The 21728-nt window shown below is 42.1% G+C and overlaps 1 protein-coding gene across 5 annotated transcripts; it reads left to right on the forward strand.

Moving 5' to 3' along the window:
- The first annotated feature begins 405 nt into the window (after positions 1 to 405).
- ZC3H11A (zinc finger CCCH-type containing 11A) lies at positions 406 to 21405 on the forward strand. 5 transcript variants are annotated; one of them, XM_085300339.1, is made up of 19 exons: positions 406 to 532; positions 6382 to 6437; positions 7794 to 7846; positions 8251 to 8453; positions 8648 to 8767; positions 9483 to 9606; positions 10083 to 10286; positions 10817 to 10933; positions 11978 to 12058; positions 12497 to 12607; positions 13573 to 13635; positions 13886 to 13981; positions 14192 to 14257; positions 14788 to 15288; positions 15900 to 15973; positions 16729 to 17047; positions 17738 to 17907; positions 18333 to 18400; positions 19207 to 21405. In XM_085300339.1, exons 4-19 carry the CDS (start codon positions 8400 to 8402, stop codon positions 19463 to 19465), a joined length of 2427 nt encoding a protein of 808 aa, XP_085156465.1. In that variant the 5' UTR covers positions 406 to 532; positions 6382 to 6437; positions 7794 to 7846; positions 8251 to 8399; the 3' UTR covers positions 19466 to 21405. The 5 variants fall into 5 exon arrangements, with proteins under 5 accessions (XP_085156465.1, XP_085156466.1, XP_085156467.1 ...); XM_085300340.1 differs by lacking the exon at positions 6382 to 6437 and having other exon boundaries at positions 406 to 551; XM_085300341.1 differs by lacking the exon at positions 6382 to 6437.
- The last annotated feature ends 323 nt before the right edge of the window (positions 21406 to 21728 follow it).

A 21728-nucleotide genomic window follows, 5' to 3' on the forward strand; every position in this document is an offset into this window, starting at 1 on the left:
CGCTGGCCCCAGACGGAGGTTTCCGCCATGGCGGCAGACAGAGCGAGGCGCCCGCAGGCCCGGGCCGCAGCAGGGGCTGAGGGCGTGGCAGGCGGGAAGGAGGGGGGTTCCCTGCGGGTTTCCCTCAGGTTTTGTACAGGGATCGAGAAACTCAGGGAGACACTTGGCAGCAGCAGGAGGAGGAGGAGGAGGAGGAGGAAGGAAAGACCCGCCCGCGCCGTTCTCTTCGCCCCTCCCTCCCGCGCCGCGATTATCGCTGTGTTACGCGGCGCCGCCCGCGCGTCGCTGTGTGCCGTGGCGGGAGGGACGCGAGACTCCGCCCTCATGCGTCAAGCGGGCGGAAGCAGGCTCGAGTGAAGCCGCGCCGGCCGCCATCTTAGCAGCGGGCGCGCGGAGGTGCCCGTATGTCGAGCGCCATCTTTGAGGCTGGCAGTGGTGAAGGCGACGGCCTGAGCGGTGGCTCCGGTGGAGCGAGGGGACGAGGCGACGGCGGCGGCAGCAGCGGCGGCAGCAGCAGCTCCCCAAGGGTTCGGTAAAGTGCCTGCTCGCCGGTAACTAGAGCCGTTCATAGACCGGCGGGGGAAGGGCCTGGGGTTGCGTCCCCGCCAGGCCCCGGGGCCCCTGCGCTCTCCTCGGCGGGGGGAGCAGGCCGCAGCCCCCGCGCCCGGCGGCCCAGGCCGCGGCCCCATCCCCGTCCCCTCGCGGCGGGGGGTCCTTAGGCAGGCGGCGGCGGCGGCGGCTCCTCCCCACTTCTACGGGGCAGCCCGGGCTCCCCCGGCGAGGGAGCGGCAGCCAGGGCGCTCCCCCGGGGCCTGGCGGGGGGAGCCGCTCCCGGCGGCCGGAGGCTGGGCCCCAAGGGCCCTCTCCCCCTCGCCGCAGGGCCGCTACCTCCCCCCGCCCCGCCGCCCTTCCTGCGGTCCTTCGCCCTTCCTCCAGGCCTTGGCTGCCCTCCCCGGCCAGGGTGCCCTTCCCTGCGGTCTCCCGGGGGAAGAGAGACCTCGGAGTGGCTCCAGACGTATTTGAGTACGTTTCTGACCCCAATACAATGCCTGAGGAGGACAGGATAGGCTATTCCGCGGTGAAAGCTTGTGCCTTCCTTTTGTAGCAATGCATATGAGGAGTATGCTGTAAACTAGTCATCTGACAAACTGCTCCTCCATTCCCCAAAGCAGCTGCCTTCAGGATCTGACTAACTCTGGGTGCACCCAGTTGTCATAATTGTCATAATTTCTCCTTCAATTCCTTTTCAAAAGGAAGGAGTGATTTTTTTTGTTGTTGTTGTTGTTTCTTAAGAATCTGATCCTGCAACTTTCTGTTTTCTTATACTGAAGTTTATAGCGCAAGTGCAAAAGTCACTTTTGCTGCTGTAACAGTCAGTTTGTGGAGTTCACAGAACTGGTTGTTTGGGGTTCCTGCTGCACTCAGAAATCAAGTTCTGAGCCCTACTTTCAAAATACAAAGTTGTGTTACTTGATTAAAAAAAAAAAAAAAAACTATCCAGGAAATGGGTGATTTTGAAGCAAAATTGGAACCAGTTGTATTGGACACCCAATAAGCTGATCAGGCTGAACGGATAGGATTTTTTTTTCTGGATGGCCTAGTGGTACAGGAAGAAAGCTTAGAGAAAACTTCTCTTGCTGTCCCTTGTCATCTAAAATGGCACCCTTCCAAATGACTGCTTCCAGAGGAAATTGACTCTTTTTGAGATTTAATAAAACATTTCAGTGAGGAAGATGAATTGTCATTATTTCCATAATAAGTTGCTGTCAGGGCCTGGCATTGATTTCATACATATAAAAAGAATGAGTGTATGTTTTTTCAGCATGCTAGTCTCCCCTGAGAGCAACTGCAGCAGCTTCATCAGTGCCCTCAGTCTGAAATTTATTTCTAATGCCTGTCCTGACAGCAAGGAGGAAAAGTTGATGGTGGACAGAGGGAAAGGTAGAAGAGAGCCACCTATTAGTATAGGGAAGAAGGGGTTATGGACTAAGGGAAAGCCACTACATTTGGAAAAAAAAATACTATCTAAAAATTTGTTAAGGATTTGGGCCTGCAGGTGCTGCTACAGCTGCAGGTGCTGCAGCTGCAGAAGTCATGCCTGTTGCTGCTGAGCAAGATGGAGAGAGCTGCTTTTTGGAGTGCAATACGTTAAAGCTTGTACTGTTGCCTAGAAGAAGAGCAAAGGTTTCTCTTTGTGGGACTTCTTCCGTGTTGATCCTTGATTTACCTGGTATGCCATCTCCAGCATACGTGTAAGGAGAAGAGAGGAAAAACAAACAAAAAAACATTGGCTATGATAAGCCAGGTACTTACCTGAGGACATCGACTCTACAGCAATACCTCCAAGTCAAGCATTTTGTGCATCGAACCATGGCTAACAAAATAAGTGTCACAGCTGGAAGTACTGTAAGGGAGGAAGAATTTGCCTTTAGTACATCTGTGTCAGTCATCTCCCCGGATAGCAGTTATAGCAGTGGGAGTTTGATGCATGTTCCCAACTCTTTTGCAGTGATGATGTAGAAAAGTCAGTGGGCTTTTTTTTTCAACTCAGAGAAGCAGGAATGGACTCTTAATTACACCCAGGTAAATCAGAGCTGTCAAAAAGAGTTTCCAGAGATGTGGGTCATATCAGTACAATTACAGCAGCCATTGCAGCTGCAGCAGTAGTTGTTCCTGGAGCATCTGGAGAAAATAGAGGGAGTTTTCTTTGTGAAAGCAGTACTGACAAAAGCATTTTGATGCCAGAAATCAGGATAAAGACATCTGCTGCCTGGATTTTCTTCTCTGTTGATGCTCAATATTCATGACAGACATCTTTGTCATGTCTGCAATGTGTCTAATAATTGTGTCAGTCAAGGCAAGCCAGGGGCTCACCTTGGCATTTCCATGCTGCTGCAACAATTGCAGGTCATGCACCCTATACGCTGGGCCAGAATCTAAAAATCTGATGGTGCAGTTGGTAATGATGAAGTTCGGGAAGCACTTGTGGATTCTTCTACCATTGCACAAGAATTCTTGAGGTGAAAATTTGAGCTATTTCTTTTCAAGGAATAAGCTTACAGCAAGCTGTGTTTAGCATCTCCAGGTTTGGGTGTTCCTACTGCAGCTTCATCTACTGAGCCGAGTCTTGGTAGGAGAAAGACTATAAATGTTAGCTGTCAGACTCAGAGACTCTCAACTACCTATTGCTGTGAAGAAACTGAGATTAGAGAATGTAGTTGCATAACAGAGAAATGGAAGTATTACAAAATTGATTATTTAAGATTATTTTTCCCCAAACACAAGCTTTTCACAAACTCATACGGACTGTGGCATGAAGTGATCAGTTGCCATCTAGAACACACGCTTTCACAGAAGTGGTTGTGGAAGGTTTTGGAGAAAACAGAATGCAGAAAAATGCATTTAGCAATTGATAAGTGAACCTGTGAACTCACTACAGACTACCTGACAGTGATGGCCTATTGGCTATCTTGTGATAAGCTGCCTTCCTCTGACTGCCGCAGCAGAAGTCCCCTTTTAGAGAATGGGCAGCTCACTGTAGCTGGCTTCGCTAAAAATTCTACAGCAGCAAGTGTCCTACAAGAACCAAGTTACCAAATTGGCATGTGGTTTTTCCTGATTCCCTCACCCTTGGCTTTGTAGCATTTGACAACACTGTGGCAACACCTGGCACTGTTATCAGTGCCGTGTTTTACATATATTTCAAGTTTAGTGATTTAGAACTTCCTCAGAGAGAGCAAGAGCACTGAGAACATCTTAGCAGTTGCTTAAGAGATTTGCTGTCACTTTCTCATTCTGCTAAGGCCCATCAAATTCTTCAGGAAATCCAGGATGCAAATCATCTTTCACAGAATCTGCTGGAGCAGGAAATAGCCACTCAGTGGACATCTGCCTTTTATGTGTTAAAGCAACTGTAGAGCAGCAGAAGGTGGAGCACAACTACTGTGTGCAGCCTCCTCCTGGGAGGGTGGATGGGGCTATTCTCAACTCATTCCAGAGGTCCCTGATGTCACATGCGTGTGACATTCTTAAGCCATTTGTTTGCGGCAACCACTCCGGAACTGCGGGTGTGCACTGCAGGTCCTGCTCGAGTGCTGCTGTCCTCGGTTTGCCTCCTCCTGACTTTGCAGGATCTGTGGAAAGACTCAAATCAAAGGTGCTTCTGTGGCTCTTGAACTGGGGAATGATTTGTCTTAGTCTTGAAACCAATTCTCTGCTGAGGTGGGCACTCAAATCCGAACACTTCACCTTGGCCACCTTAGATCTGTACTTTAAAGGCAGTTTTGAAGAACTGCTGGGTTTTTGAAGTGTTTAGCTGTAGAGAAATCTGTATTGAATGAGTGTCTGATCAGATATCTGCTTCAGTACAGGGTTATGTTTTGAAAGTTACAGAAGTGTTAGGCCGGTCAGCCTTTTAGGAACAGACTGATTTGCCTCTGACCTTAACTCAGGCACCATAAAGTGGCTCATCTTCAAACAGTTGCTGCAGCCACCAAGAGGCTGTTGTGCTCCTTAGCTGTAGCAACCGTAGAATTCTCCGAGGTCAGAATAAAAGGTGAGCGCTGGCTTGTCGGCGGAGGAGGCTCACGGTGGCCGTGTTCGCTCACGCTGCTGTTCTTGGCTGGCAGCCTTGCAGTCTTCGCTCTGAGTGGGTCGTGAGTGACATGTTGTCCCCTGTCCCTCCCCACCCTCTTCAGTTTCTGAATGTGCACCTAGTCTAGGATTAGATACTGTTGAACAGCTAGAATTCATTAAAACAAGTCTAAGGAGTATTAATTGCAAGTGTTCCACTGTTAGCTTTAGACTTTGATAGAGGATGAGATCCCTTGTAGTAGGGAGGAGGTATTAGCAAGAGAGTATTCTGTGCTTCAGACCATTGGAAGTGCTGAATACGTACAGTTTATGTAGGCACTATGTGCACTATTTCTTACAATTTTTTAACACCTAGTGCATGTAGCGCATTCCATAGCTGAAAGTGCAAACAAGTGGGTGAATCGAGTGGTCTGTTTTGCAGCCGAGGTAACACTGGCAGATTGAAAAGTGAGACTGGAACGTGCAGTTCTTGGTGCTCTTCCTTCCTTGTCTTCTGATTGTCAACTCGTAGCCTCTTATAAAGAGGGGTGTTAAGCACATTTGCTGTTTTGTAATGAGTTAAAGGCACACAAAAATAGACCAGGAATAGAGATTGTCAAAGCTAAAGTAGTTTGTGCTTTATGACCAAAAAGTACCAGTAGGTATATGCCTAGTTAAGCACAGTGCTGTAAGTACTGAATAATCCTTCCTTCGTGTGTGTTGGAGTGAAGAAGAAAAAAAATTTGTTGTTCCCCTTTTGCTTTTCTGTGAATTCAGTAGAAGACAAATGCTGGTCACCAAGCTGGAAGCTTAAAATGAATTCAAAATGTTAAGTGCAGCTTAATCTTAATAGAAAAACTTTACTACAATACTGGAAGGAGGGGGGAGGGAGGAAAAAAAAAAAAAAAAGGCCTTAAAATTCTTACCAGCTTCTGAGAGACTTGCTGAGTGCACCAGAGTTACTCATTTTTATTTGGGCTTTCAGGTGTTAGTTAAGTTGATTTCTGCTTAGCACTCAGATTGCCAAGTTAACTGACCTCAGTTAAAAAGAAAAAAAAGGTCTCTGAGTTATCCCCCCCCCCCTTTTTTTTTTCCAATGAAAGAACTTTTCTGGAATTTATAGCGGTGAGTTTTTGTTTTGTTTTAGTCTTACTTTCTTCCTATTCCTGAACAAGATATATTCAGATTCAAATTCTGAACAGCAGTCAAAGTGTATTCAGAAATAAGGAAGGCAACAAGCAAAATGTGTTTAAATTTAAGCAGCTGAGCTGCTTGGGCATTTGAAAGAGCTAAATCTGTAGGGGCTTTTTTTTTTTTTCTTTTTCTCCCCCCCCCCCCCCACATTGTGATGGATATAGTAACCCTACATTATACAGGTGGCTGACACTCTTCCTATGGAAAAGAAATACAGCCTTCTAGACCATGAATTCCTTCTGATTTGGATTTGAAAATCTCTGCTTAGCAAAGCAGTGGTGTTTAATTACCATCTGTTTAAGTGCTGATTTATGCAAACTGAAGAAATCATGCTTGAAATTGCATTAATTAACAATGATATTGGTAAAACATTTGGCAATATATTTCTTGTCAAACTTGCATGCAAAAGAGCACCAATAATCTTTAGAAGCTGCATAGGAGTTTGTATGACACAAAGTTTGGTTTTGAAGGTACTGAGAGTCAGAAGTTGAATAAACATACCAATACTGAAGAAGGAAAGAGACATTGCACTTAATTTCTGTTTTTATTCCCTTTGTCAAGCAGTCAAATACAGTAACTAATACAAGAACCCAACTTCTCCTCTCTTTATTTTAGATTTGGGAAAATTCCCTGCCAAAAAAAAATATCCTGGAAAATTCACTAGTGTTTGTGTGAGTAAAAGGTTCCAACCTTTTATTATTAATTTGTAAGAAGTATTTAATTCAGTTTTGTCCAAAAGAGTCAGAAATGTTTAGCAGAGAAGTGTGTAGCGTTTTAGTGATAGGGATCAGAATCACTTTAATTTGTTTTTGTTTTTTTTTTTAATCTGGTCTGGTTGCAGGTTTTATAGCATTTAGTATATCTGAAAATTAGAAACAAAATATCTGACTTCACATCAAAAAGCTGCTTGTGGCTAAATGGAATCAATTTCAGCTTCCGCAGCATCCAAAAAAATCATTAACTGTTAAGAATTGGACCTAAACAATCTTTTCAAACCTTTGATCTTGCAGCAATAGATAATGGTGGATATATGGATTGGGGAACAGCATGTGGTGGCAAACTTGTAGTATTTGTTCTCATGTAAAATTATATATATCCCAAAATCCTAATAATTCAAAATTCTTAGTATCATGCAGCCATGCCACTTCCAAAGTGAGCATTTCCCTGCCTCTCAAAGCTTGCTGTATCCTTGATCTGCTGTCTTCCTGCTCTTAATTTGGTTGCGACTCCAGATGTCTGATTAGGGCTAAAAGTATTGCTTTTGGTTATATACAACATATACTGTGCACGCTTATGTGTATAGATATGTTTATACTGTATGCATGTACATAAGTATGCATATTTGTATGCTGGCCCCCAAATCACTCACATTATAAAGCATCAGCCTTGAAGGAATATTCATCAAAATATAATGTAGCACTTTCATTTTTGCCGGTTCCCTCAAAATGAGACACTTTTTATGCACCCTACTTGGCCAATAACCAAAACGTCTAATTTTTGTTACCACTCCTGCTGATTTTATTATCACTCACTGTTGGCGTGTGTATAAACACATATGTGTATATGTATATGCACATTTGTGTATTTATATGCACAAGTATGTTTTTGCTATGCAGGTAATAAAGATGGGGGAAGATTTTTGTGTTTTCTTAATAGGTGAAGAAATCTTGAAGACCAGAAATTGGAACTTACTGAATTTTAAATTAAATATATATATATATTATATATATGTATATATAAATTGTCCGGCTGTGGAAGATGGATCTTCATTTTTGCAGCCACTTTGAATCACAAGTTCATCTTTAAATGAACTGGGTTTTTTTTTTTTGAAGAGCTAACTAACCCTGGCTGTCTCCAGTCTGACAGAGTATTCAAATGGACTTGCTTCCTCCATTAGTTATAAGATGTTTAAAAGCACATCCTATGTTTGAATTGTGGATGAGAGGTTCCCTTGGCAATGTGAGGAGGAAAATTCTTTCTACCCCTTTATTATTAATTCATGGATTCAGTGTTGGTTCGGCCTACAGGAGAAGTTAACTGGAAGTCTTTGAAGATCAGTACCTTTGCTGAGATTGTCCAGGTGGGTGAACTTGAAGATCCACTGCAGTTGGAAAATAATGTTTCAAATGTCAAATTGTATTTTGTAGAAATTATTTAGTACTCATAGCTAATCATTGACTGATAACTGTAGGATTGCTTTTTTAAGAAGTAGCTCTGGTATTGTGATTAAAGCTAGATGCAGCGTTTTTTTCTGTGCTCTGAGGCATGTAAATATTGCTAAGAATGTAGAAGAGTGTGTTTTGTGACAAATTCATGCAAATTTACTTTTTGTGTGTGTGTGTGTGTGTGTGCTGGGATAATTTTGTAACCAGCTAATTTCTAGACATTGCACCCTTTTGAAAACTAATTCACTTAACAGAAGGAAGCTGGAAAAATGCATAGTACTTTATAATTGGATTTTTGTTCACTTAATGCTTTCTTCAGGGTTGCTTTTAAAAGAAGATTTCACTGATCAAGCCTGTAGAAGACTTTCAGCCCAAGAAGGAACAAAGCCAACTCTTGTCAAGAGTGAAGACAGTCCCTGTGGAGAGACAACGCTGATAACCTGAGCTTGTTCTAGGAATTCATTCAGCATGTCTAACCAGGGAGATGATTGCTATTTCTACTTCTATTCCACGTGTAACAAGGTATGGCCGAGTGGTTTCTTAATTATTTTAAATTATTTTTAATTTGTCAGGGGAGTCTAGGGAGAGACGTGCTAATCTCTAGTAACTTAATCTAGATTTTACTTTGAGTTCTAAAAAATTGTCCTAATAGCATGAGCATTTTTTTTCAGGCTGTGGTATTTTTTTCTTTATTGTTCGTTTCCTTTTGGTTACAGGGAGACAGCTGTCCCTTCCGCCATTGTGAAGCTGCTCTAGGGAATGAAACAGTCTGCACACTGTGGCAGGAGGGTCGTTGTTTCAGGAATATCTGCAGATTCAGACACATGGAAATCGATGTGAGTGTTTGCCTAAAGATGTATTTTCAAAATAAATTAATAAAAGCATTTTTCATTGCTGTAAGTATAGGATAAATGTATTTGCTTTAAAGTGAAATGGCTGTGCACTACCACAAGTGAGATGGGAGCAAATTAGGGGGAGGAGGGGGAAATTAATGTTTTAGATGCATCTCAGAGTGAAAATTTTGTGTTAGATGCTGAAATTCTTTTCTCAGCAGATAAAAGAGTAACCACCTTGATCAAATTACTTAAAAACTGTCTCTGACAGCTAGGCTGGATATTGGCCTGTCAGGTCCCTTCTGTCCTGGATTCCTTCAGATAATGTTATTCTGGCCACTTTTTTCTCTGGGGTACTAGAAGGTGTGGAAAAAAAACATGGGGAAGAGCTGAAGCTCTGAAAGATAAACTCAGATAAATTTAACCTGTGTTATTTAAGATATTCCCCCCCCCCAATAATCCCAGTGTTTGGCAAGGTATATTAGTTTAATACACCTTCAGTTGGAGAAGATAGGCACCCTCACATGTCAATTCAATGTCAAGAAATTGTTACAATTTGTATATATGCCCTGAAATACTTATGAACTATGATTTGATATGATGCCTCAGTGTTGCCTTGTGATAGTCCTCTCCAAACATAATCTGGAACTATGCAACTTTTTGCAGATAAGTTTTGTTCTGAGTTTTCTTTTTTCTTTTTTTTTCCCCCTGTCTTTAGAAAAAACGCAGTGAGATTCCTTGCTATTGGGAGAATCAGCCAGTTGGCTGTCAGAAGTCCAACTGTGCATTTCATCACACCAAAGGACGTTACGTTGATGGACTCTTCTTACCGCCAAGCAAAAGTGAGGTTTTTTTAGGTCTCTTTCCTGTTTAAATATTTAAACTTTCAGTATTAATTATAATTGGATACAGTGCTGTAGAAGACATTAAGCAACTGTCTGTTTATAAATGCAGGAAAAAGTCCGCGGTGGTAGCCTCTCATCTAAACTGAGTGTACTTCGGGGATTTACTTATTTATTTATTCCTTTCATGCTCAACTTCTCTATGCCTTGAGCGATCATTGCCTTTCAGGTTGCTTTTCTCTCATGTAGACTTTTACTGGCTAGTAAGAAGGTGATTTTTGTGTGTGATGTGGAGGCATTGTTCACAGTTTGTGTTCGTTGTTCGTAACCTGTGACAGAGTAGGGAATAAAGAGTGTAAATTCAGTTACCAGATAGGTAAATGTGTTGCCTTACTTGCCCTTTTTATATGATGGGTGCAACATTGAGGTCAAAGTTTTAAATGGCCAAATTACAGATGATTATACTCTTCCTCTAGCTACGCTGCCAAGTCCACCTGAGTCTGCAGAAGATGATATGAAAGCAGCTCAGATATCTCTGCAACAGAATAAACTTTCTGTCCAGTCAAATCCATCTCCACAGCTGAGAGGAGTAATGAAAGTGGAGAACTCTGAAAATGTCCCGAGTCCTACCCATCCTCCAGTTGTAATCAATGCTGCAGATGATGATGAAGATGACGATGGTGAGCACACTTTAGTTCTTTAAAGCATTTGTGCCATAAATTAATCTGTAAATCACGGGGTATCTGAAAACTGACTATTTTTTAGGCAGCCTGTCTGGTCAGAGCACTTGTGCATGATTGGCAGTCTGGCAGAACTCATAATGTGGAAGGGAAGCTCAGAAACAGTCTTGTTTAAGCTGGTCTGTTGTATGATGCTGTACTTCAGAAGAGGGAAATCCCCTCCCTGATTTGTCTGAAGAATCTTGTCCAGTCTAGGATAAAAGATTGTTTAGTCCTTGAAACTACAGTTAACAGCCAAAAGTATTTGATGTTTTTGCCTAGCTGTATTTATATGAGTTGATTAAGACACTGTGGCTGTTTTTTTTAATAAAGAAATAAAAATCTAAAACTACTTTTTTGTGTTCCAGTTAAGAATATGAGCATGAACCATGGACTGAAATATCAATGTATGAGCTACATAAATGTGGACAAGCTGATATTCTTGCCTAATCCCTACTACTTAACTGGATAGGTTTATTTTTCCCCTTTAGATCAGCTTTCTGAAGAAGGAGAGGAAACTAAAACACCTGTCCAGCAACCAGCTACAGAAACCCCTAATGGATTGCGGATAATTTCCACTAGGAAATCCAATGCTAATACAAAACAAGGTATACTGCTGACACCTGTAGTAGGATGAATCTAGGAATGGGCACTTTTATAAATACAATGAGCAGTATTTCCAAGGCTTTTGCCAGACAGTACAGCCCACAGGAAAAATTGGTTAATCTTGCATGGGGGTCATGGAGCTGGTGGTAGCTTCTCAGCAGTCTGAAAGAAGCTTATTAGATCTTGTCAGGCTGGAAGTTTGAGCAGTGTCAGGAGGCTTTCAAATAGAAATGCCATTGTGATTTCAACGTACCAAAACTAGTTTTACTAAAAATAATCTCTGCTCAAGAAACTGAAGTCTTAATATTGTAGGAATGACACTCAAGAGCATATAAGAACAGCCAAAGAGGCCTGGGTCTTTTGCTACAGGCTCTCAAACCAATTTGCCTTACATGCATTGGTGTAACTCGGATTTACCTCCTAGCTTACCCCTTTATCCCACTCACCTTCCAAGTCTGCTTTTCTAAGAAAAATGAATTGTTTTGTAGACATGCTATTGGAGCTATTTTTTCTGTGAGAAAACATCAAAGAAACCTTTTCTTTGTGTTTATGTATGTAGCATCTTAAGGCAGCTGAAGGACAGTTTGACAATTAACTCAAAAGCAATACACTAAAAATACAGAAGTAAATAGAGGTGGTGAATGCACTCAGTTATCTCATTCCTACTTGAAACCTTACGTGTCCTTTGGCTCAGAAAGGTAGACTGTTTGTTTACCTTTGTAGAACAAAATGGAGCCACAGAGTGGTGTTATAAGGCCTGCAAATGTGTCTTTTCAACCGTTGTAGGAAATTGCATATGTAATGATAAAGGAAAATAATATCTTATAGATAGACTTTACTTTAAAGGACGGGAAGAGGGAAGAAGAAAGGGGCCAATCTCAGACTGAAACATCTTCAGTTCTATGGCTCTCTTACCATTGGGGGATAGGGTTCAGTGCTTATTTTAGGTACTCTGGAAAATTGCTGAGTCATAAGAAGCTTGAGGATCTGTGCTTCTCAACATATGCCTTTAAGCCTCAGTTCCATCAACTGTTTTGTGTTTTCAGATGAGAAGTTGAATTTTGGGATAAAAACACTTGAAGAAATTAAATTGAAGAAACTGAAGGAAAGAGCAAAAAAACAAGGTGGTGAGTTAATATTCTCCCTTTCTTACTAACCCTTCTGCTTTCTATTCGTGTTTGGGTTTTTTTGTTTTTTTGTTTTTTTTTCCCCTGATACTATCCGGATAGCTGACTGTGCATTGGTGAATACAATTGTTTGCAAAAGAAGAACATTTCTTCTGTGCTAATGGGTAGAGATTGCAACTGGGAGCTGCTTGGGGAACAGACTCCCATGTTCCTTTGTCTGGGGGCCTTTAGCTCCATTGGCATACAACCTGTTTTCTTGAACTTGGAATTTTAAGTGCAGATCAGAGGCAGATTGCTCAACCTGTCTTATTTCCGTGCAGTGGTCATTCTGTGTTAGGCAGAGGTGAATACTTACTATCACAAAGACCAAAAGATATCTTTGGTGTTTTTTCTTTCCTCCTCCACTAAACATTCTTATCTTTTGCTTGCTCTGATCAGAAGGTCCTTCAGGAGTTCCTGTTCATCCACTCCAATCTCAGACTGTTCCTGTGCCAGAAAAGGAAAATGTACGGACAGTAGTCAGAACCGTGACACTATCCACAAAGCAAGGTAGTAAGGAGTACTATTGTTTTCATTTCAGTGGTTCCTAAAGTTAAAGGTTAAGTGTGATTCAGTCACGTTGGTCTGCTGGTGCTGCCTTTTTCTGTTAAAAAAGATGACGGGAATAATAATTTGTTGTGTTGCGATAGGAGATCAAGAAGTGTTTTTGATCAACCTGACATTAAGCCATAGCTGATCACATATGATCACCATCTTATAGGCTCCTGAACATGTGCTTATCCTTACTTTTGTGTTCCTGAAGCCCAATGGGATTTGTATATGAGCTAATGTGTTTACAGCATGTGTCAGAGTTCGTATTTGCATTAAATACAGCAGAGATTAGTATTTACATTACTCTGTCTTTCTCTGCTGTATTTAAAGGCAAAACAAATATCAGTATGCAAATAGGGTTATCTGAAAAGCAGGTGAGTAATGAGTGGAAAGAGCTGTAGAAAAGTGTTACACAAGAAACCAATTTCTGAAGCATTAAAGAGGGCAACAGTGGCGTTTGTGGATAGTAGTGTGATAAGTGTTTGTATAATGTTTTTCAGATCTGTGCGAATTCCTTTTAAAGAAAAAAAAATGTAGAACTACTTTTACTCATAGTCATTCACCTTAGGAAGGAATATGTTTCTGAAAGTTTGTACCTAGTATTTTGCTTGCTTATGACACTGTGTAACCTTCTGTCTTGCCCAAAATACAGTTTTCATGCAAACTCTGGTTCATTAGTCACCATCTTAGCAGGAGGTTGAAACAAGGACTTGGACTATTTTTTTTTCTAAGTACATTTTACAGTTGAAACATTAGTTTGTATGTTTTGGCTCTCAAAATAGTGTTATCTTTTGTGACATAGCCTTCTTGTAATACTTCGAGGAGGAGGGTTCAGAATAGGTCTATACATGGAGGTTAGCAGCTAACACTTTTACTGGCTACTGTTTTTTGAGAACTGAAGAGACTATGCTTTGCTGTTTTAGGGGAGGAGCCTGTAATTCGATTGAGTCTTGCAGAGAGACTGGGAAAACGGAAAGCTTCCACAGGTAATAACTCTTTGTGATCTGTTATTCAGATGCTTTCATCTAGATTCAAGGGTATTTCTGAGGTGAGAGGGAAGAAAATACATTCTAGCAGAGATGTGATTTGATTGTAGAAATGGCAAATTGCATTAGCAGCTGGAAGACAAATACAAGAAAATATATCCGGAAAAATTGAAGTTGCTTGTTGACAGTTTTAAAATCTTCCTTTGGAGAAATATCCTTAAAGTATTTCTTGTTTTCTTTCTGTCTGAAGCTGATGCAAGTGGCCTTCCACTGAAGCGCAGCCTTGCTGAAAGACTGGGGAAGAAGATAGAGAGTCTGGAAAAGGCTGACAAAACACCAAAGCGAGGTAAGCTATTAAAGATACCTGATTTCAATACACAGATCTTCAGTTCAGGCTCTCTGTTTGTCCTTTTTTCTTCTGGTTCTCTTTGCATGTTGGTCGAAGCCTCAAGGTTGCTTCGAATCTCAGTGAAGCGATCTCCTATCTGCTTTTGAAATCTGAGCACAAAGTTGAGATTTATGCAGCCTGTCTAATTTTGTCTGTTCTCTCTTGCAGTTCAAGTCCCCAGGTCTCTGAAGGAGAGACTAGGTTTGCCTTCTGAACAGACCAGTACAGAGACAGGTAATAACTGGATGTTAAATTTGCCTTCTCTTTCTGTGAACCTATACTATTTCCACACAGACTGGAAAGTTAGTTTTAAAAAATGCCTGATGCCTCTTGCTTGAGCTCTTCTGATGACTACTGTCGGAGGTCTAGTTCTTGATGAGTGTTTTCCACTTGTACCTCATCAATGTTTTTATGCTCCTGCTCTGAACCATGAGCAGCTGAAGTATGCTTAGGCCCAAGCCAAACAGAATCACTAGTGGGGTTTTTTGCTTGTTTTGTTTTTTTTGTAGCAGCTCTCTCTGGATAGTGTTGGTCTTCAAAATCTAAGAAGGGGCTTAAGGGCTTAAAGGAAAAGCAGAATGTGATGCAGATACTGCCCCGAGATGTTTTGCTGGGATCACTCAGGATGATTAACTTACCCTCATACTGTGACCAATTTTGGAGTCTCAAAGTGTTGTTTAACTCTCTTAAGTGTTGGTGCTTTTCTCTCTCTGTTTTTGTTTTTTGGGATTTTGGGGATTTTCTGATGATGATGATGATGGCAGAGAAAGCTGCCAAACCAACAGGAGAGATCCACGTGAAAACTCTGGAGGAAATCCGTCTTGAGAGAGCTAATCAGAGACGAGGAGAACCTCAAGCTAAACCACAGACTGAAGGGCCTTGTAGAACAGAAAATCCCAGCCCAGGGACAAGACCTTCCGCTGCAGTTCGCATCAAAACTTTCTCAGAGGCCCTAGCTGAAAAAAAACATAAGCAATTGGAAGAAGAGAAGCAAAAAGCAGAAGAGTTGCCTATCAAGGCAAAGGTTGAGGGTGATCCCAAGAAGCAAAGCATACTAGCTCCGTCTGTGCCTAGCAAAGTGCAGTTAGAAGAGCCGACAGGTAAAGCCAAGCCAGGAGGAGAGGTGCGTATTAAAACCTTGGAAGAAATCAAGCAGGAGAAAGCTCTGCGGATGCAGCAGAGTGGAGAAAACGCTCCAGCTCCACCAGCCCAACCTGAACCTGCCCCAGCAGGGAGGAAATTGTTGCGGATCACAAAGCTAATAGGTAATAAAATGCCCCGGTGAGGTGCTTCTGCTGTCAAGCAAATTCAGTTTGTTCAGGATTCACTTTGCTTTTTTCTTATATGTATGTTAGAGGTTAAAACAGTTAAATGCTACCAAGTAAATAGGCAAAGAAGTACCAGAATGGTGGTTTACAGTATTTCCCACTGGAAAATTCATTCTTTGAGAAGCTCTGCAACCTAATTTTTCTCTTCCATTTTTCTGCTATCTTTTTATGTAAGGGACCTTCCCTGTGTTGAATTCAAGTTACTTTCCTTTTGGACATATCTGTGTTGTTTAGCCTAGTTAATGATATACTTGTTAATGATATGCTAGTGTTTGTGAATCTTGTAGGAACTTCTTAATTTGAGGGCCAGTTTCTGTTAAAAATGACAGTGTGTTAATTATCTCATCATTAAGATCTTGTAAAAAGAGGCTATATGATCGAGGGAAAGAAGGTTCAACTGCTGCCTTTATTGAACATGTACTTTCATTGAACATGTACATGAGCCTTTCCCTCAATCTCATTGTTAGATGAGAAAATTAACACACCAGGGACAGAAAAGTAACCAGATTTCTTTACTTATACTTTTTGAAAATTATTTTGTTTTAAAGCACCCGGAAGAGAAGAGAAGAAGATAGTAGAAGTGAGCAAGCCTTCTTCCAAAGCTGTCTCTTCACCTCCAGAGGCGAGTCTTTTGTGAACACATATCTGTGTGTGTGTGTGTGTGTGTGTATGTGTGTGTATAATATATATGTATATATTCATGCAATTACTGGTAAGTTTTGTCCCATCATGTTGGACTGTGACATACTGTATGTCCCTAGCTTGAACGTATTGCTACCTTTCCCTGTTTGGTAAGTACTGCAATGAAGTCTAATTCCTGTCACTTCCAAAAGCATTTCTGGACAACATTGTTATCCTCAGACTTTGAATTAGTGATTATACCTGACAATGAATAAGAAGCCCTATTAGCACAAGACTTAATCTACCAGGTTAATAGGGAGCAAATGTTTTTGTTCTCAGTGATTTATTCTGTCAAACTCAAGGCTTTTTAAAGTCCTTAAATAAGCATTTTAATAGAAAAAGTTAGAGCTTTGTATTAGAGGTAATCAGTCTGTCAGTGTTTGCTGTATTACGAGTTTATGTGACTGTTGCTTAGCAAGAATGGAACAGATTACAGCCAGAGTCTTTTGCTGTATTGAAAAAGTTTGCCATGCTGGGCATTGCAGACATATGAAGCAGTATTTCTATAGCAAAGTGTGGGTCTTATCATAGTTTTATGTTTTTATTATAATTCAGATCATTGACTTTTTAAAAAAATGTACTCTGTTCCACATGGAGCCCTTTGCAGAGGGATTGCCAGTCAGATTTTCGTAATGAAATCTCCAAAAATTTTTGTCAAATTGTTCCTCTCCCCCCCCCCCCTTTTTTTTTTTCTAGCCCTCTGACCAGAGTGCAACTAATTCTAAAGTTCAGGTAAAGAGTTTTGAAGAGATAGTGAGGGAGAAGCGGCAACTGAAGCAACACCAAGAGGAGAAGCTTCAGAAGGAAGCAGCTACTGTGCCATCCGCTGTTGAAAAAGCAATCACAACTCCAGCATCTGGGAGTCCTGAATCCACTGTGGTGTCAGGGCCAAACTGTCAGTTTACAAGGAGGTTATTGGTGAAGTCTCAGGAAGATGGGGTTGATAGCCCAGGAAAGGATGCTGATGTACTACCAGGGAAACAGGCAGCTCAATCTCTGGAACGGAAAGCTAAAAGTAAGTGTTGACTAGAAGATAACAGAGCTGTTTTGGGCTCTCTCTCAAAAGAAAGGTGGAAAATAACAGTTTTTGTGCTGTAGTTGTGGCTGGGTACATATTACCACTTGAAGTGGTACAAAATGAAGCGTGGATTTAATTTTTTAGTTCAATTCCATTCCTGCGAGCCTGGCCTTGGATCAGCAATGGGAGATGAGAAGATGATAGTGCACATCAGACCAAGACACACTGTAGAACAACTTAATAAATCTGTGCATCATGAGTGCAAGAGAGAGGGAGCTTATACGGCAGTAACGTAATCTCTTGTGTTTTGCTGTAGTCACTACTATTTTTTGAGAAATCATGGCTTTTAAATACAGAAATTGTTTTTATTTGTGAATTTTCTTAGACTCTATACAGTGCTTTAGAAAAGCATTACTTTCACTTAAGATTGCTCTGTGTTTGGGTTTTCCTTGTCCTGGTCTATTATTTAGTGTTGCTGTTAAGTTTCTTTGCTCCTCTATATCAATTGTTAGCAAACAGAATTCTCTATATTTAAAAGGTTGCTGAGAGTCTGGGAAATGGCAGTGCCATTCTGCTGACCAAATATATTTTAATGCCCTGAGCAAGGATTATGGAAATGTTAAAAGAAACTGGATATTTCTTAGGGCAGAGCAAGACTATATCAGTTCTCTTTTCCTTTTGTTCTAGCCAAATCTAAGGTGAATGTGAAGCTGTCGGATGGGAAAGCTACCTCCCCTACAAAGCAGGCACTGAAACGTAAGGCAGCTGAGAGTCATCCCTCTGCTGTGGCAGCTGTGAAACCATTGAGCAGCACTGGTGGTGACATGAAGGAGCCTCCAGCTAAAAAAGCAACTGTGGTAAGAACACTTGCTGAGATAGTTGCTGTTCTGTAGTAAAATCTATGCTTCAGTTTCACCCTCCTCTTGAATAAATGATGGAGAACAGAGGTGTTCTACAGCTCTTTTGTTCACTCAAGTCCAGTAATGGTCTACAGGATGATTGTTGTCCCTTTCTACTTCTTACTAGATGAATGACAGTATTTACAATATTTTCATAATCTTCTATTATTTCTCTCTGGCATTTTCTGTTAATGCTGTGTTCTTTTTTTAAAAAAAAAAAGTCATTCGTAGGCTTGAAATTAGTCTTAACTTTCCTCATGAAAGCTGTGGTACTAGATTTTGGTGAAGGCCCAGCAGTGCCAAAGAAGCAGCAGTGTGGAAGAAGCATGTACTTAAAAAATCATTTTCTTGTGTGTCATAAATACTGTCTTGCTTCTTCCTAGGCTGTTGTTCCAGCCCTGCCAGAGGATAGCCTGGTCACTATTCCTGAAAGAGAAAAACCCAAAGACAGGTGACAACCAAAACTTGTTCTTTTTCTTGGTCACTGTGGCTTTCACTTGAAACGTACGTTCTTTCACATGCGGAAAAATTAGAGTTTTGAGATGATTAATGCCAAAATCAAAAAAAAAAGGACTCTGCTAGGACAAATCATAAGACTGAATTTTCCAGCAGCGAGCAGGAATTCTTATTTAGATACTTCTTTTAAAATGCTGCAAGTTGACAGTGACTTTTTGGGTTATCTGAAGACCTGAATGAAGATGGGGTGAAGTTGGAGATGGGTCAGAATGGAGGAAGACCTCTTTCTTCTAGTTTCTTGTGAAACCATAAATGAGAAGTGTTCGCTTATACCTTTTGTTGGGATGGCGTTCTGTAGAACCAAACATGTATCTTGGCGAGACTGCTGGAAGAGCAGAGAGAGGTGGTAGATGAGGATCAACTTTCTATATTTGGAAGCAGAGTCTGCAGAATATGTCACAGGAAAATAACTAAAACAATGAACAGGTATTTGCAGAGGTTGAAACCTTGACCTCTTGACAGTCAAATCAGTAAATGTGGCAAAGTGTCTCTGGCTATAAAAATTGGACTGTATTTGCCAGATCTCCAGTTGCTCTATTTTCACAGATAAATCCCCTAACTGAAAATGTATCTGCTAATGTTAGTGTATGAGAATCTAAACTAGCCCCAGCTTAACTGAGAAATAATCCCTGTGTAAAGTGTAAGAGGAATTAACTGCAGTTTTAAGAGCTAGTTGGCAGAAAATGCATCTCCAGTTAAGGAATGTCACGTACTGATTGTTCTCTTTCTTGTTCTCCAAAGTGCTGAACCGCATATTGTAAGCCAGGCAGATTCTGTGGCACAGTCAGAGGTCTCAAGCTCAGCTTCTTCACAAGCAGTGGTAAAGACACGCCGGTTAAGCTCCACAGGAGCTGGGAAAGCACCTTTATCTGTAGAAGATGACTTTGAGAAGCTTATTTGGGAAATCTCAGGAGGCAAACTGGAAGCAGAAATTGATCTGGACCCAGGGAAAGATGAGGATGACCTTCTACTTGAACTTTCTGAAATGATTGACAGCTGAACTGCGTATTCTTCTGTTTTCAAAAAAAAAAAATTAAAACTGTACATTTTGTTGGATACCCTGAGATGATCCTTTTTCTAGCTGAGGCTTTGCAATGAGTCTTAAAGCACATTTGAACTGGTAGAAATTGGCAATCTCTGCACTCAGTTGTCCTAAATTTCCCTGCTGGTCAGAGTTCAAGTCCTGCGCATCCGTTCTGTTACTATTGGTGGCAACCTTCAATGTTAAGAGGACAAAGCACTTCGTTATTTCAGACCAGAAAGATGCCCATCCACAAGCTGTGGTGGTTGTGAATTGATCTACTGAGTCAGTGATGCTCTGAAGGCTTACACTTAAAGCTTCTTTCCCTGCCCTGCCCCTTCCTTGGCAAAACACAGTATTGGGTGTATTTCAATGTTTTTGGATTCTGATTTCTTGGACAGTTGATACTAAAGCCTGGAGTTACTGTGTCAACTCTTGATTTCTATTTATGTATGCTATCATTTTGTCTTTACTCTTTTAGGGCAAATTCATGAAAATGAAGGGATGGGAGGGAGCAGAATAATTGCTTCTAGCATTTTGGACCAAACATGCTGCCAAGGGTGGTGGTTGGAGTCAGTCCATCCAGCCTTACTTCTCTTCAATTATCAGGGATAATACAATATCAGTGTGAAAAGCAGCAGCTATACAGTATGGCTAGAATATCCCCCTCTTTTTTTTGTACTGTATCAAAGCTTGGGGGTTTGGTGCTTTTTGCTGATGTGAACAGGATGCTGGGGTGAGAAGTCAGGATTCTTTTGTGTAGTCTGCTGTGAATCAGTAAATGAAGAATTGGTTTAAGTGCCTCTTGGTTCCAAGAATCACTCCCCTGAGCTGCTGGATCTTCTGCTGGGAAGTGACGGCTGCTAGGGTTAACCTTAAAATGCTGACTGTCAGCTTTATTTGAACTCCTGTTGGCCGTGTGGCGTCTATCTGATGAGGTGGTGGTTTGTTGGCATTGAACCAACAGGAGGTTGGTGCCCAGGCGAGCAGTCTTGAGACTTGGTACTGCTGTGGAGCTGACTGTGCTCTCCTCTTCAGGCATGTCCTGGGGATCCTTTCCTCTCATCTCCCTTTTACTTCCACCCTGCCATTGAGGCTTGAGCTCCGTGTAGAAGTACTCATTGGAGTCAGGATTGGAGGTTACTATCCATCTGTATGTGCAGTCTGAAATTGTGACCCTGCAGAAAATAGCTGAGACTGGGGTGTATTGTGTACCCTGCCACCAGTGATCATTTTCCCTAGCAGATATATTTTTTTAATTATTTTCTTAAATTTCTGGAGAACTTTAGTCTCTTCCCATTATGATTTGTGAAGCTGTAGGGGCCCTCAGGCATTTGCTGCTGGCAGAGGAAAATGATTTGTCTAGTTTATTGTAAATATTTTTCTCTTTGGAAGAAAACACTTGTGTGCTTTGATAATCCACTGTGATGTCTTAGTTCCTAGAGGAAACGTTTTGAACCAAAATTGGAGAAGCCCGTTCTGAAGAAACTGCTGTTCTAGTTTCAGAAGGGTCACCAAGCTGGCAACTTCCTCCAAGGAGGGCAGGACACTGCTGACCCTTTATCCTGCTGAAGGACTGTTTCGTGATGCAACTTCTGCCAGCTCTGGCTGCTTGTGCGCGGACAGAAGTGACTGAGAAGGAGAGGAGCACATGTGAGAGACTGATGTGGAAGCCTCCCCCCTTGCTTTTTCTCTCCCTGCTGTTGCTTAAGCAGAATATTCTCTTCTGTTGTCAGCCTTCTGACGGGATTTTGTGTATGCCGTTGTTTCTGTAAATATTTTATTCTTTCATTTTATATTTGTATTCTATTTAAGGTATTGTATTAAATGTAGTTGGCCCTCTTCCACGTTCACCATTAGTTGAACTGTTCTACGTGATGGCAGTTACAGGTGTTTTTAAATAAACCTGGCGCAGGAAAGCTGGTGGCGCGTGGTCTCTGCAGGGCAGAGGGGCCGAGCTGCAGGGCGGCTCGGGCAAGGGCACGGGGAAGGGGGCTTCCCTGAGCCCCCAGAGGGGAAGGACGGCTTCCCTGAGCTCCTCCAGAGCCGGGAGCCGGCCAGGACCCGCCGCCCGCGCCAGCCCTCCGGCTGCCCCTTGGCACGGAGCAGTAGAGACGCGGTCCTCCCGCGCGCCCGAGAGCGGCCGGGCCGCGCGCCGCGTCCTCCCGCAATCCCACGGTGCCGCGCGCTCTCCCGGCGTGCCCAGCGGCTTCCGGCGGGCGGCGGCGGCGGCGGGAGCGCG

This window comes from Rhea americana, unplaced genomic scaffold, assembly GCF_003343005.1.
Source record: "Rhea americana isolate MKP2758 unplaced genomic scaffold, rheAme1 scaffold_163, whole genome shotgun sequence".
NCBI lineage: Eukaryota > Metazoa > Chordata > Aves > Rheiformes > Rheidae > Rhea > Rhea americana.

What these genes read in the sequence shown, in the direction of transcription:
- ZC3H11A (XM_085300340.1), top strand. Translation starts at nt 8,400, where the DNA reads ATGTCTAACCAGGGAGATGATTGCTATTTCTACTTCTATTCCACGTGT. An exon ending in AAAACGGAAAGCTTCCACAG is followed by an intron (nt 13,636 to 13,885) that starts GTAATAACTCTT and finishes TTCTGTCTGAAG; the next exon opens with CTGATGCAAGTGGCCTTCCA. An exon ending in CTGTCTCTTCACCTCCAGAG is followed by an intron (nt 15,974 to 16,728) that starts GCGAGTCTTTTG and finishes TTTTTTTTCTAG; the next exon opens with CCCTCTGACCAGAGTGCAAC.